The sequence below is a fragment of the Thamnophis elegans genome, chromosome 2 (assembly GCF_009769535.1).
Source record: "Thamnophis elegans isolate rThaEle1 chromosome 2, rThaEle1.pri, whole genome shotgun sequence".
Lineage (NCBI taxonomy): Eukaryota > Metazoa > Chordata > Lepidosauria > Squamata > Colubridae > Thamnophis > Thamnophis elegans.
Genome location: NC_045542.1, coordinates 28,471,925 through 28,488,518, shown reverse-complemented (window position 1 = coordinate 28,488,518; position 16,594 = coordinate 28,471,925). Strand labels below are relative to the sequence as shown.

Genomic DNA, 16,594 nt, shown 5'->3' with positions numbered 1-16,594 from the left:
AGTCAACGGGGAAGCAGATTCATTTAACAACCGTGCTACTAATTTAACAACTGCAGGGATTCACTTAACAACTGTGGCAAGAAATGTCATAAAATGGGGCAAAACTCATTAAACAACTCTCTTAGTAACTGAAATTTTAGGCTCAATTATGGTCGTAAATTGAGGACTACTTGTATATGTACTTGTGTTTGTGCACGTGAGGTTGATTTTGGTGTAATTGGCCATATGCAGATTGGCCTCAATTTATTTTATAAATGGATATCTTATTTTATAGGTCAGTTATGGCTAACCGTTTTGCCATCCCATGCCAAAAGCAGGGGAGGGTGGGGGGATCGTGCATGTGCGTGCCCATGCCCATAATTCTATGTACCTTCCCCCCATGCATGCGTGTGACACACATACCCCCACGCATGCGTGTATAGACATCCCCCACGCATACACGATGGAGCCATTTTTGCCCTCCCCAGGCTCCAAAGGCTTTCCACAAGCCTGGGGAAGGCAAAAACAGCCTCCCCCATCTCCCCCACCCCTGGAGGCTCTCTGGAGGCTGGAAACGGCCGGTTGGTGTGTTGGGCTGTTTTTCATCCTCCAGAGGCTTTATGGAAGGCTCCTGAAGCCTCCAGAGGGCAAAAAATAGCCCAAAATGAAACCTGAAATCAGCTGGTCAGCACGCGCATGCACGCTGGAGCTGACAGGACAACACTACACATGCCTTAAGAAATGACTCCACGTGCCACCTGTGGCACGCATGCCATAGGTTCGCCAACACGGTTATAGGCATTTCTAATTCATTCTAGTACTTGCGTTGTGTTTTTGGTTTTTTTGTCCCTGTCCTCCTTGGATAGAAGCATATTCCCCCCACATATTTATTTGGGAGGGTAGGCCTTTCACAAGACTTTTCTCTCTCTCTCTCTCTGACTGCTTTTTTAGAAGCAGTCATCTTAAAATTCAGGGTTGCCTTTTCTTTCATGGATATATTTCATTATTGATGCCTTTCTGATGTCCTCAGTGCCAATCTCCTCAGGGGCTATGACTGTTGCTAGGACACCTCCCTCCTTCCCTCCCCTTCCCAGAACTGTGTGATTGACACACAAGCCCCGCTTCCACTTTTCTGTAATCCTTGTCAGACCATCTTGGTACCTGAACAATGAGGGACGAGGGTTTGCATCTGTTGCTGCCCCCCCTCCTCAGGTGATATGTACTCAGAACACAACAGAGGTGGGTTTCTGCCAGTTCAGTCCGGATCGGGCAAACCAGTAGTGGTGGTGGTGGGAGGCTCCACCCACCTGCCTGGACTCTTCTGCACAAGTGCAGAAACGTCACGTGCACACATGTGCACCAGTGGTAGGTTCCGGATCCCTTTGCAACCAGTATGCTCAGCAGAGCATCGGGCAGGCACCCTGTGTTCTATGCACATGCGCAGAAGCGCCGAAGAGCTCAAATACAGGTAAGGAGCTCAGGTGGGTAGGTGGGCCCTCTGGAGCACCGTACTGGAATGGTACCTAGTGCTCCAGGCAGGCACCAGTACGCCCTTACCGGGTCGTACCGCCTGCAACCCACCACTGATACGCGCTCGAGCAAACTGGTAGTAAAATAAAATGGAAACCCACCACTGGAACGCAATCTCTAAATGGCATCTTATGGAAAGTCTGGAAAACACCATGCTTAGTCGGTTCTATTCCAACTTTCATTTCAAAGTGTACATTGCTTCCTGTTTACAACAGGCACCTCCAGAAATCCCTGTTCCATCAGATAAATCGAGGGTTATCTCTACATTCTGTCTCCCAGGGTATCCTATAGTCTGGAGACATTACATTCTCAAATGCCTGCTAAATCCTCAGAAGGAAATGATAAATCTTCAGGGTAGCTTTAGCTGTCAGCCAAAATGAACCTTTCATTTCCTCAGCTTATTTTCTTTTCCCCTTCGAGGAGATTTGCTTGCTAGTTGCAGATGTAGCAGTGATATAATTGAACAAAGGCAACTAGGTGACCTTGTAGCAGCCATTCTGTCTCAGCTTTAGGCAGAAGGGAATGGCAAACCACTTTTGAAAAATCTTGGCAAGAAAAAAAAAACTGCAGGGACTTGTCCAATCAGTCACGAGGAGCCAACATTGAGTTGAAGGCGCCCCTCCCTCCAAAAACATATTTAATAACCTCCTGCTTAGAAGCTTGTTTGCTTATTTATTTATTTATATATGTATTGTTTATATCCCACCTTTGTTATCTTTACAAACAACTCAAGGTAGCAAACATACATAATGCTCCTCTTTTCCTCACAACAACAAAGCTGTGAGGTGAGAGAGTGTGGCTGGCCCAAGCCAACTTTCCTGCCTAAGATGGAACTAGAATTCACAGGCCCCCGGTTTCTAGCTTGGTGTTTTAACCACTAGATCAAACTGACTCTCAAATGTGTTGCCAGCCATATTGAGGAAAAGAATAAAAGGAAATTTTATAGAACTAAGATCTATTCTATATTATTGGGTGTCACAAATGGAAGTTGACCAAGTTTGACCCTCTCAGAGTAGGAGAGAGATGTTCATATTTGATTCTGTGTTAATGATGGCACCCCTACTGGTTCAATTGCTGTTTTGCTGCAGAGATCACCATGACAATGAAATCATTTATATTGTACCTTACCAAACTTCAGTTCCTCCCCCACGCACACACACAATTCTTTAACATGCGTCTATTCCAGGAATAATTTTTGAACAGTGCTAAAATTCTTTCTTCTACATTTCAACCAGAAAATAACAAAATAACTGGTGCTACAACAGACTTTCCAAGCTCTTTTAAAAATCAACTCAAACTGAGTAACTTTTGGGGGCAATTCACCCTAGTAGACCCTGCCCCTACTGGACATGGGATCCAGATATAAACGCAATCTTAATCAGAGACTGATTCACTAATGACAGTCAAAATTTTGATTTGATTTGATTTTTGATTTTATTGACATTTGTAGGCCGCCCTTTTCCCTGAGGGGACTCAGGGCGGCTCACATAAAATCAGGGAAGGGGAAATGCAGACAATAACATAGACACATATAATAAAAACAGTAAACAACATGCATTCATCATTCGGGAGGGGCAACTATCTTCATCCCCAGGCCTGACGGGCTAGCCAGTTCTTCAAGGCTGTGCGGAAGGCCTGGACGGTGGTGAGGGTACGAATCTCCACGGGGAGTTCGTTCCAAAGGGTCGGGGCTACAACTGAGAAGGCCCTCCTCCTTGTGGTTGCCAGCCGACACTGGCTGGCCGATGGGATACGGAGGAGGCCCAATCTGTGTGATCTAATTGGTCGCAGGGAGGTAATTGGCAGAAGGCGGTCTCTCAAGTATCCAGATCCACTACCATGCAGGGCTTTATGGGTGACTAACAGCACCTTGAAGCGCATCCGGAAATCGACAGGTAGCCAGCGCAGCTCGCGGAGGATAGGTGTTATGTGGGTGAACCGCGGTGCACCCACAATCGCTCGCGCGGCTGCGTTCTGTACCAGCTGAAGACGCCGGATGCTCTTCAAGGGCAGCCCCATGTAGAGCACATTGCAGTATTCCAGCCTAGAGGTCAAAAGATTTGAGGTACAGGTAACCCTCAACTTACAACCACAATGGAGCTCAACATTTCTGCTGCTAAGTGAGGTAGTTGTTAAGTGATTTTTGCCCCAACAACCTTTCTTGCCATCTAGGATTTATTCACCAAACCGTAGTTGTTAAGTGAATCACTGCATTTTTTAGTAACATGGTTGTTAAGTGAATCTGGCTTCCTCATTGACCTTTGCTGGTCAGAAGGTTGCAAAAGCTGACCACATGACCCTAGGACCAGGGGTGGACTGCTGGGGGTTTGCATAGGTTCGGGAGATCCTAGCGAACATTCTGCGTGGTTCAGCAAACCCCCAAATCCCACTCCTGGCTGGCCATGCCCACCCCTTCCCTCCCACCCCACCCCTCTCAGGAGTCTCCACGCAACCTGTCCATCATGCCAGGTAAGTGCAGGGCCTGAGCAAAGGCTCGGGGAGGGGGCAAAATGGGCTACTGGAGTTTCCAGAAGTCTGGAAACGAGCTTGTTTCTGGCCTCCGCAGCCCAGGGGAAGTAGTTTTCTTCCTCCCAGAGGCTCAAGGAAAGTGCCATAGTGCAGGATGCCAACTAGGCCATGCCCACCTAGCAACGAGGCAGCGAACCCATTGCTGCAATTTTTGAAGCCCAATCCTGCCCGGGACATTACAGCTGTCATAAATATGAATCAGTTGCCAAGCGTCTGAATTTTGATCATATGTCCATGAGGATGCTGCAACGATCATGTGAAAAATGGTCATAAATCTTTTTTTTTTAGTCCACTGTAAATTTGAACAATCACTAAATGAACTGTTATAAGTTGAGGACTACCTGTATTCCCACCTAAGAAATATCTCCCTAATCTGAATAACAGTATAAACTAAGAATTTAATTTTCATTGTGTGTTCACATTATAGCTGTGCTTGGTGCTATAGACTTCTGAATTGCTCCCAAAGTCAGAAATTGAGAATATGACTATGACTATACCTAGACTCCTAAATGTCATAAATCTAAAAAACTTCAGCATCAACTCCAAAGCTAGCTCTGACTGAAAATTCTGTCAGGCAGTAAGAAATGACATGAAAGTATTAATCCCTTAGTTTATCCTTGATCTATCCTGATAGACTCTAACTCTGATTGTGGCACCAAGTTCAACAAATACCATCCCTGACTTCCACCTCATATTAACAAGCAGGCCTAATCAACGGTGGTATTCGAAAAATTTTGCTACCAGTTCAGTGGGCGTGGCTAGGTGGGAGGGCATGTGACTGAGTGTACGTGGCCAGTGTGATGTCATTCATACCCATGCCCACACAGTCGCATGCCTCCACACCTAGCCATGCCCACAAGAAAAGGTAGGAACATTTTTAGGATTTTTCCCTATCCATCCCCGCCCTCCCTTCGCTAGTCGCCGTTTCCCCGCTTCCCCCCCCCTTTGGTTGCTTACCTTCTGCGGTGGCTGGTCCAGCCCGGAAGGCAAGCTGACTGGCGTTTTCGGCCACCCCCAGCCTGCTGCCACTGTTGGGAAGCCGCTGGCTGGCAAAGAAGCTTCCCAGCTGCCGCCTCGTTGCATACCAGCTCTCAAAGAGGCCAGCAGCTGGCCACAAACTGCTGAAAAGTCCTCCGGTCAACAAAAAAGTGGCTGCCATTGCCGCCATCTTCTTCACACATCCACATCCTATTGCCTTGCAAGTCTCCTTGGACTAGAGCAGTGTTTCCCAACCTTGGCAACTTGAAGATGTCCGGACTTCAACTCCCAGAATTCCCCAGCCAGCGAATGCATTCGCTGGCTGGGGAATTCTGGGAGTTGAAGTCCGGACATCTTCAAGTTGCCAAGGTTGGGAAACACTGGACTAGAGGACTACCAGTTCACCGAACTGGGCAAAATTTCTGTCCCTGGTTTGGGCGAACCAGTGCGAACCGGCTGAATACCACCTCTGGGCCTGATACTTAAAAACAGAGAGACTGTCCTTTAAAACATGTGAGAAAAGTCTCCCACCCTTGCATGACTAGTCGTCTCAGCATGATGTACAATCACAACATCTAAGATTTATTCAGCAAACCATAGTTAAACTGTGTCAGGCTTTTGCTCAGGATGGGAATCCAGTGAATACACATGCAAGATTCTAGTTGTTTGGGAATTTTGGAAGATGTGTTAAGTCTAGATTTTGATTCTAACTATCCCTTCTCTTTCCCTCAAACCCCCCCCCCCCACCTTCCAGGCTTTATCTTCCCTAGCTAAGATCATGAAAGAATGCTGGTTCCAGAGTCCCCCAGCAAGACTCACAGCTCTGAGGATTAAAAAGACACTGAAAAAACTCAGCAACTCCTTCCACAAACCCAAACACTCTCCTAACTTCTAGGAGCAGAGATTGAATTTCTGGCTCCTTGGCGCAAAGGAAGTTCAAGGTCACCCCTTCAAGGTTTCCTGCTGGTCCTGGCCTCTGTCTGTGGCTTGAACAGACCTCCTTTGAAGCTTGACCAAGAGGATTTGGACTAGAGCTCTATAGCTCAAACTAACCCTCTGCAGGGAAGTTTCACAGAACAGATGACAGCTTCTGGGATCCTTAATTTGTTCCTCTAGCAACAAAAGGGAGGAGGGGCCCTACCCACTTCTTGCAGAATGTACATTAATATAAATACTCCCTGGATCTGTAACCTGACGCCAGCCCGTCTCGCCACCAAATCCTGAAAAATGGGAGGGATCCCATTTGCAAAGAACACAGCTGCTATGCCCAAAGGGGTTTGAAACGCCTTTGAAACGCCAGTTAAGGATCATTTGCAAAGGTAGTGTTTAGATTGAACGCATAAAATCTATCCGTGCCTCTAGCTGTGTGTGCATGTATGTGCATGCATGCATGCATGCGTACAGAGGAACCATTTCAAAAGCACCTACAATGGTTGAAAGGGATAGGCACAACTATGCAAGCCTTTGTACCAGATAAATCTGATTTATCCGTTATGGGCATACGACAGGATTTTTTCTATCTGTATGTGAACGTGGAAATCTGTCTAGATTACCAGTGTGATGTTGCTTTGCTTGTATGTAGTCATGATTTTTTTAATATAAGCCGGAATTTATAGCACGAGGCTCCAAAATGGCTCTCCATCCTGTAACTCATCTTAGAACCAGCCCTGACTAGCCCTGTCATATAATCCCTGAACATGGTCAGTAAAAACAGGATGTAGCAACCATGCTGAAGAGAGCTGGCTTTACTGCCTAAGGATGGAAGACGACTACCGGTAGTGAACATACACACACACAATCACACACACACAAACACACACAGAGGGAGGGAGAGTGTGAGTCAGGGAATTGCACAACAGATGTCCAAATGAAGTCAGAGACGCTGATATAAATTTGTAGTTTTATATAAATAAATATATTTTACATCTATGTTTGCAGCAAACAAGATAGTCAGACTAACAGGAGCATCATGAAGTAAATCACAGAGCATGGAGGCAAAAGGCGGGAAAACAAAGAAACTCCCCCTTTTACATCCACAGAATCCAATCACAGCACAGACGGCCTCACACAGGAGCCAGCGCTCTCCAACCAATCTACTACAACTGTGGCTTCTGGCTCATTGCACAACCCCACTGCTCTAGCTATTAAATTTAAATACCTTAGCGCACTTGCACACGCACGTGCGCGCACATACCCACACACAATGCAATTTTTTCTGCATTTGAGCCCAGCAAGAATTAAGCCTCACCAACACTATTGTTCAGCCACTGCAGTTTTTCTTAGGAGCCCTCAAAGGTTTTAGGGAATTCAGAACCAAGGTGAATGTCCAACAGTTGGATTTGCATATGATTACATCAATTGAAATTTCAGTATGCAGATGCAATAAAAGGCAAAAGTCTAACCAAAAAGTCTAACCAAATATAAATCATTGGAACTTGACCCTATTGGTTTTAAGATGGGAGTGAGAGGAATGCACCCTATTTAAAATATAAGCTGGGTCAAACATTACGCTTTCCACCTGATGTTAATGTATTGCATGGATGAGTTGCAATAGCTGTAAGCTTCACAAACCCTGTGCACAAATGGAATAGTTCCGCTAAAACTGAGATGAGTCGATTCCTCCTTGACATGCTGGATACATCTACAAGTAAACAAATTGCAAAGGCCAAGGCCTGTCCTTGTAAAATTGCTATTTTGAATAAAAGTGTGGAAGGTGGAAAAAGTTTTCAAGATTTTAATCAGGCCTAAGACTGAATTTCTGAATAGCCTATTACAAGACAAAACATTAACAGGAAAGCAGTGGGGAAGGCCTGTTCATTCAACAGAGTTGCGCTAATATCTCCAAGGAATTAGCTTTCTATGCCATAGAAATGTATATCAGCATATAATATATATGCAGGATAGTTACGTAGACCTTAGTGAAAAACGCATAACCTCATTTCATCAAAAGCCTCAAAATTGACATCATTACTAATTTGTACAGAAATTATTTTTTTATTTATTAAACATCCGGGGGGGGGGGGAATAAGCAGCCTTTTCTTGTTGTTTGCAAAAATGTTCCAAAATAACTGGCTCCTGAGAAAGATTCTGTAATGTGGAGAAGGATGAGAAGCACAAATTAACCAAAGAGGACAAAGAGTTTCAGGGGGGGAAACAACACAGATTTTTTTTAAGCTACATCTCCACTCAGAGACCACTTAAATTCCATTAGGACTAACAGAAGTCAAGTGTTCTAAATGCATTCCAAGATGGCAAGTAATAATTAAACTATGCCTTTTCTTTCAGCTCATGCAAATGAATGGTGCATGCAAGCTTGTTGGATTGCAGTAGTTTAAAAAAGAAGGGAAAAACATATTTGTTGAGGGATACCGATATTTCCAAACGATCAGCTGAAGTGCAATCTGAATCCAGGATTTCCTCTGTCAAACATCTGCTTGTCGAAGTCTTTTTTGGCATTTGCCATCATATACTTTAATAAGACTGATTGAAAATACATCCATGTTATTGAGCTGTGGTGGCACAGTGGTTAGAGTGCAGTACTGCAGGCTACTTCTGCTGACTGCAATTTGGCAGTTCAAATCTCACCAGGCTGAAGGTTGACTCAGCCTTCCAAGGTGGGTAAAATGAGGACCCAAAATTGTTGGGGGCAATATGCTAACTGTGTAAACCACTTAGAGAGGGCTGTAAAACACTGTAAAGTGGTATATAAGTCTAAGTGTTATTGTTATACTGGGAAGTTAGTCTCCCGATTTTCAGTGATGATTTTCACTGATTTTTAAGAGCCGAGGTAGCGCAGTGGTTAGGGTGCAGTACTGCAGGCCACTTCAGCTGACTGTTATCTGCAGTTCAGCGGTTCAAATCTCACCGGCTCAAGGTTGACTCAGCCTTCCATCCTTCCGAGGTGGGTGAAATGAGGACCCAGACTGTGGGGGCAATATGCTCACTCTGTAAACCGCTTAGAGAGGGCTGAAAGCCCTATGAAGCGGTATATAAGTCTAACTGCTATTGCTATTCAGGAAATTGCATGCATAATGCTTTTTGGCTTTTTAGATGTACATAGTATTTTATATATAACTTAAAAATGTCAGGAATAAAACATACAGTAATAAAAAAGGTTTTGCAAATATACTTATCATATACTAATCAGAGGCAGGATTAGCTGCAGGATGCTTGTCAAATGCACAGTTTGTCTTGGGTTCAATCCTGATCACTTGGGATGAAGTTGGGAACTCTCTGGAACTGAGGAAGAGCCACTGCGAGTCAGTTTGTGACTGAACTAGATAGCTTCTTATGCGCCCTAAGAGCTCAACAGCTACATGATTTCATAGCCAATTGCTTGCTGATTGCAAACTGCTGTTTATCCAGGATAGATGAGCGTCCAAAATATTGCGGCTGGCTCCATATTTTTATTAGTATAGGAAGTTCTGAATTCCACGCAGCACAGGCTGGAATTTTTATTATGCTATTTGCCCATTAAGAACCCAATCAATTTTCCAGCTTTATAATGGATGTTGGACAAAACTACAAAATAGCACATTGATAAGCCAAGAAAACACTATGTTAGATGCATCTGCTATTACAAACCATCATCTCAGCTTATTTGTTAGCAAAACGGTGCCCCCACAGCCCTCCAATTGGCACAGAAGCTTAACTGTATATTTATTTTAATCAGAAGCTTGCCCATGTGAATCAGTAACATATGTAGTAATAAGTCTACATATCCAAACAGCTCTGATCAAAAGTAATTCAGCATAAATCATTCCATGTGCTGGAAAGAAGCCCTCATGTACAGATTCTAAACTCAGGGACAAGTCTCAGTCTAAGCTAAATATGGATTTGATTTAAAAAAAAAACCTCTGGTCTCCATAGCCACTGAGATAGCAGAAATGTGCAAGTCTGCAGGAAGAAAAAATTAGGTTAACCAGGGAGACAGGTACAATTTAGCACAAGGATCACATGCATGTTTCTCTCATGCTTACGGGATCATAATTTAAGAGCTGTAATTTATCCTTAGAGAATAGATCAGGGGTGTCAAATTCAAGAGCTGGGGGCCGGATCTGGCCCTTGCGTGGGCCCTGTGCAGCTCTCACGAGCTCCGTTTTCGCTGGCAGAGGGTTTCAGGAGGCCGTGGCAGTTGAAAACGGAGCTCAGGAGCCTGTTTTCTCTGACAGAGTGCTTGGGCTACCAAAGGCGCCCCCGACATGCGTGACATCGAGCTGGCCACACCCTCTGGGCAGGGCTCCCTGTCTCCCCCCCTCCCCAAGGTCAAACACAACTCTGATGTGGCCCTCAATGAAATTGAGCTTGACACCCCTGGAACAGATGGGTTTTTTTCCTCAGCATGTATTCAGAAATTCCTCTGTTTTCTTTGCATGTCCATCCTGACATCTGATTGTGAGACATATGAGAGCCGAGGTGGCGCAGTGGGTAGAGTGCAGTACTGCAGGCCACTTCAGCTGACTGCTAACTGCAGTTCGGCGGTTCAAATCTCACCGGCTCAAGGTTGACTCAGCCTTCCATCCTTCCGAGGTGGGTGAAATGAGGACCCAGACTGTGGGGGCGATATGCTGACTCTGTAAACCGCTTAGAAAGGGCTGAAAGCCCTATGAAGCGGTATATAAGTCGAACTGCTATTGCTATTGCTATTGATTGTTGAAGGACCAATGGATATACATTGCCAAAATGCTGCCAATATTGTTCATATACTTTCTCACTGTTTAGTTTACATTCTTTTCCTCACCCTGTAAACATTAGGTAACACTGAAAATAATTAGGCATTCATAGTTAGATTTACAACTCAACTGTGAATGAGTCCTGTGCACAACTCTTATACAATGTCCGTAATTTTCCAGTGAATATGTGAAATTTTAGCATTCATATAACGTACGCACTTGTGTCTCTGTTCAGAAACTGATTAATATTGAAAGAAAGACAGATCCTACAGCTGATAATATGCCAACAGTTGTTCTAGTCTTGTGTAACTACATTAACACAAAATAAAACTTTAGTTCAGGGTCAAAGAGGTACCCCCCCCCAAGCTCTCTGTCTCACCTGATTTTCATGTTTTTTTTAAATTAATTTATTTTTTAGAGAATAGGAAACAGGCATGCTGCAATGCAAAGCAAAATGCTCTAGCACCATATTAATTTGGAGCATGCCTTTGGGCCCCATAAAGGCCCACTGGGAGAGTAGAAAATACGCTTGGGGGGAGTGAGTTTGTTCTCTGGCTAAATGGGCATTTGGGGACCACCGTTGCTCATTGCAGCAACCATTATCAAAACAGGAAAGTCTGACTGAGGGCCCTTTGGGGAGTAATGCTCATCATGTGCTCTCAACATTATGAATGTGCCCCTAAGTTGAGTCCAGTTCCCTACATGGTTAAGGGAACCTTGATCTGTCTGAAGCCCCTGAGCAGAGAAAGCCCATACACAGTGGTTTCATTGTCTCCCTGCAGGGATCCTTGCCAGTGGCCCTGTGATACTTCTCGTGAAAACTTTGATCTTCCAGCATTTGCATACCCTGAATGATTTCAGTGATAGTTGGCTGTTCTTTTATGGGCCTTTTCAGCCTTCTAATAAACTTCTGGTTTGCCTTAATCCAGTAAAGCTGTAATAGCATTTGCTTGGGAATAAATCTCCTTGAACTCTGCAACCCTAACCCTGAAAAAGTGAACAGGCTATAAATCCATTCCGAGATACAACATGACTCTATGTGTTTTGTTAAAAATCTTTTCTGTTCAGCTTCGAGTTTAAAGGGGCAAAGAGACTTACTTATCAAGAAGCAAATCCCACAACTATACAAGCAGTGCTTACAATACATCTGAGTTGACAGAGATAAGACTGTCCTCTAATTTATGGATACTTTGTTGTTCCATACAAAAAGCTGCAAGGATTTATATCCCCCCCACCTTTTTTGTTTTTGTTTTACTATAACAAAATCTGGAAGAAACTGTAAAATCCTAACAATAAAGATGAGGCATGAGGGGGGTGGGGGGGGTGGGGAGAAAAGAAATCTGTTACTGTGGCAATACTGAACACTTTTGTAATTAGCACTAGCAGAAAAACTGAAGAAGCAATATGGAGGCCTCATTATTAAAAAGCAATGATGATGCTTATTTTCTAAACTAGCCCCATCTTTCCCTACCTTGCCCCATCTTCACTTTTAAAACTAGAAACTTCTAGAATGACATTGGCCTTCAACGACCCAGGCTATATTGTTCTGTCCTAGATGCAGGAAAGTAGTGGAAGTCCAATTGTTGCAAACCATAAATCCTAGTGATTTCCATCCAACCAAATAATGGCGAGAATGCTGGCAGCTTCAATTCAGCAACATCTGGATGGCCACAGCTTTGTTCTATTATTATTAATAAACATAGTCTCAATGTGCTATTTAGTTTGCAGAATAGGCCTTTGCTGAGACAGCATGTGTATTTGCAGATTTTATGGGAAGAGAATAAATAATATGCACTCACTGCATGTATTTTTTGTCTGAGAAAAAAACATGGGCTTGAAGGCCATGTTCAGGAGATTCCATTTTGATTAAGCAGATCAAGTCTGCAGCCACTGGAAATCAATCTCATTGTTTAAACAAGACTATAGTACAGACTCAAAATGTCATGCATGACCCAAGCTTTTATCAGCCAAACTACTACAGCTAAAATTCCAGGAGTTTCCTGTTGATAGCAGCAACAAATTCAACCCCTCCATTTTTTTAAAAGAAATCAACCAGGACAGAGATGAAAGAAGCAAATAGGCCAAAAATTTTGTTGAAATGACTGGTATAAATCTATGATAAAAATCTGAATGTGCAATTACATTTCCTGGAATATGTTATTTCCCCCACTTCTTTGTCACTGATTCCAGTAATATTGCAAAATATTATAATGTACATGAACTGAAAATGACCTATTAGACAATCATTAGACTTAAAAGCCCTTTACCAAGGAAATATGCTGCATGCCTTGGCTTGTTAACAAGGAGGGCAATTTTAGGACCATCCCACTGGTAAAACTGTCAAAATCCCTCTCTCACATCTCACTTGTTCCAATAGAACAGACATTATCATTAGACAATTAAAAGTGGCCTTGGGAGTTCAAGTCAACTGAGCAATGAAGTACATAAATACATGGCTCTGAGAAGCTCCAAATTATTCCCAGGCCAAATGCATTTGCCAAGTTGCTTTCTAGGCCTGGGCAGCCTGCAATTCCCAGAATTCCCAGGCAACATGGCTATTGTTGGAAATATTAAAAGATGAAGATTACATCCCAGTATCCAGAGTGGAAAGTGACATCTCCCAGTTCTCAAAGTCACGTTACTGTATGCAAAAGCATATGTAGGTTGACAGCAATAACTATCTTCTAAAAGTGTCATCCCCAAATTTGGGGCACTCCAGAAACATTAAACTGTGCCTGTACTTCATATGTACCATGATAACTGGAAATTGTAACAACTGCAGTCCATCACATCTGCAGGTCATTGTTGGGAAAAGCTCTACTACAAGGTAAGTTGGATATTTTCTCTATCAAGACAGAAATTCTATTACATTTCTCAAAGCCCACTCTGATGGCCTTTAGGAAAGCCGTAAAAACTTGGCTGTTCCGACAGGCCTGGGGCTGTTGACCTCACTGTTGAGGTCCGGCCCCGACTAGAATGACTTCATGAGAGATGACTGTTGCTTTAAATTGTATTGTTTTTATGTTTTTTATATTTCTATTTGTAAGCTGCCCGGAGTCCTTTGGGATTGGGCAGCATATAAAAGTTTTAAATAAAATAAAATAAAATAAATAAAAAACAGAAAAAGAAACTAGACAGAAGATGATTAAACCTGATCATTGAAGTAACATTACTGTTTACAAGTCTATTTACTAGTCTGTCCCCATGAGCTGAGTGGAGATTTCTCCTGGACTAAGGATGGATAAGAAGTGCGGTTGGAAAGTGTGTTCAGGAATTATTCATGAGTATCTTTCTAGTAGCATTTGATCTTGTGAAAACTTGTTGCCACAATAAGAATTTTGGAGATACGTCATCAGTCTATTTACAAAATGACCTTTTGTACGATGGTTGCTCACAAAATTGTTACCTCGACTTATGTTTTGGCTGATACTCAACATTTGTATTATTCAAGAGTGCTAATGTGGTGCCCACTTGAACTCCAGAGGCATTCTTGGCAATAGAGATGATCCTGGAGACTGACATACTACCTTACTATATAATTCAGGGGGACCTGAATTAACATCAGTACTAACTCCATATTCTGTTAAATGTTTTCCTAATACTTTTTTTCTCCAAGGCAACAGAACAAGCAATATGTACAATTAGATACCCTTAGGATTTGCAATGATGTCAAATTTCTCCAAATCCTATTGATCCAGAACCCAATTCAGCATCCTCAATGCCTCTCATGTTCCTTCTTGCATATGCTGAAGGAGCAATAGCTCCCAATTTTCTGTCTTCTCTTCTGTACATGGATTGGAGAACAAAAGTATATGGTAGTATACATACTACCATATACAAAAGTATATGGTATCATCAAGGAATCGACCATGGTATCCTGCTGCGGCGGTTGCGAGAGGTGGGGGTGGGAGGCACCGTTCTTCGGTGGTTCTCCTCCTACCTCTCGGGCAGGTTGCAGTCGGTGTTGGTTGGAGGACAGAGGTCGACCCCTAGGCCCCTGAATTATGGGGTGCCGCAGGGGTCAGTCCTGTCCCCCCTCCTGTTCAACATTTACATGAAGCCGCTGGGAGAGATCATCCGACGGCACGGGATAGGATACCACCAATACGCGGACGATACTCAATTGTATCTGTCCGCCCCGTGCCAACTCAGTGAAGCAGTTGACGTGATGTTCCAGTGCCTGGAGGATGTGAGGGTCTGGATGGGGGTGAACAGACTGGCTCTCAATCCTGACAAGACCGAGCGGCTTGTGTTTTTTTCCTCCCACAAATTGGCTTAGTATTCCATCTCTCAGGCTGGGGGGTGAAATTATACGCCCCTCAGACAGAGTGCGCAATTTGGGAGTCCTCCTGGACCCACAGCTGACTTTAGATCATCAGTTGTGGGCTGTGACCAGGGGGGCGTTTGCCCAGGTCCACCTGGTGCACCAATTGCGTCCCTACCTGAACCGGGAGGATCTTACAATAGTCACTCATGCCCTCGTGACCTCAAGACTGGACTACTGCAATGCGCTCTACATGGGGCAGCCCTTGAAGAATGTTTGGAGACTCCAGCTGGTCCAGAATGCAGCCGCGCGGGCGATTGTGGGTGCACCCCGGTACACCCACATCACACCTATCCTCCGCGAGCTGCACTAGCTACCTATTGGTCTCCGGATACGCTTCAGGGTGCTAGTTATTACTTATAAAGCCCTACATGGTATTGGACCTGGGTACTTGAGAGACTGCCTTCTGCCGATTACCTCCCACAGACCCATTCGATCCCACAGATTAGGCCTCCTCCGTATTCCATCTGCCAGCCAATGTCGGCTGGCGACTACTCGGAGGAGGGCCTTCTCTATGGCTGCTCCGGCCCTTTGGAACGAGCTCCCCATGGAGATTCGGACCCTCTCCACCCTTCAGGCCTTCCGGACGGCCGTGAAGACCTGGCTGTCCCAGCAAGCCTGGGGTTGAGTTCCCCCCGCTACTCGAATTTGCTGTGTCTGTTGTGCTTTTAAATTGTTTGTATTGTCTGATTGTTTGTCTTACTTTTTGTAATTTCCCCTCCCTTGGCTTTTGTTCAGCCGCCCTGAGTCCCTTCGGGGAATAGGGCGGCCTACAAATAAACTCCAAACTCCAAAAGAATTGAAATGGAAATGGGCTGGTTACATAGCAAGAAGGCAGTGGACCAAGGCAGTCATAGAATGGGTCCCACTTGATTAAAAAGTGTCCACAAAAGAGACTTAAAACAAGATGGGTCAATGACATCAGCAAGTATTGCAGGCCCAATTGGCAAAAGAAAGCTCAGGACGTATTGGCTGGAAACATGTGAAAAAGGACTTCATCCTGCAGTGGATGGACAATGGCTAAGATGATGGTGATGATTTCCCATTCTGCTCCAGAATTATATCAAAACTCCCAATACTAAGCCAGGTTGTGAGAAATCACAACCAACAAGGCAGGATGTTGGATTTTTTCTCCACCTCCTAGCTCTTCTCAAGGGACTAGGTTCAGGGTGAAATGATGCATTTGCTTAAATAGGGAAGTCTGGATCGAACAGATTGATTGATTGATTGATTACATTTATATGCCGCCCTTTTCCCCGAAGGGGACTCAGGGCGGCTCACAATTCAATCAGGGAAGGAGGTACAGACAGGGGGATAAAAAAGACGAGACATAACAATACAAAATTTAAAAACACACAACAACCATACCATTCGAGAAGGGGGGCAAAAACTCTTTAGCCCCAGGCCTGTCGGAACAGCCAGGTTTTAAGGGCTTTGCGGAAGGCCTGGAGGGTGGTGAGGGTTCGAATCTCCACGGGGAGCTCGTTCCAGAGGGTCGGAGCAGCCACAGAGAAGGCTCTCCTCCGGGTTGTCGCCAGTCGGCATTGGCCGGCGGATGGAATTCGGAGGAGGCCTAATCTGT

At 44.3% G+C, this 16,594-nt stretch overlaps 1 protein-coding gene across 1 annotated transcript in view; it reads left to right on the top strand.

Annotated features, from left to right (window-relative positions):
* ACVRL1 (activin A receptor like type 1) overlaps positions 1–7,497 on the top strand; it is a 56,566-nt gene extending 49,069 nt beyond the window's left edge. Inside the window, exon 10 of the mRNA XM_032212051.1 lies at positions 5,771–7,497. Coding sequence (XP_032067942.1) covers positions 5,771–5,911 — 141 coding nt within the window. The 3' untranslated portion in view covers positions 5,912–7,497. The remainder of the gene's footprint in view (positions 1–5,770) is intronic.
* The last annotated feature ends 9,097 nt before the right edge of the window (positions 7,498–16,594 follow it).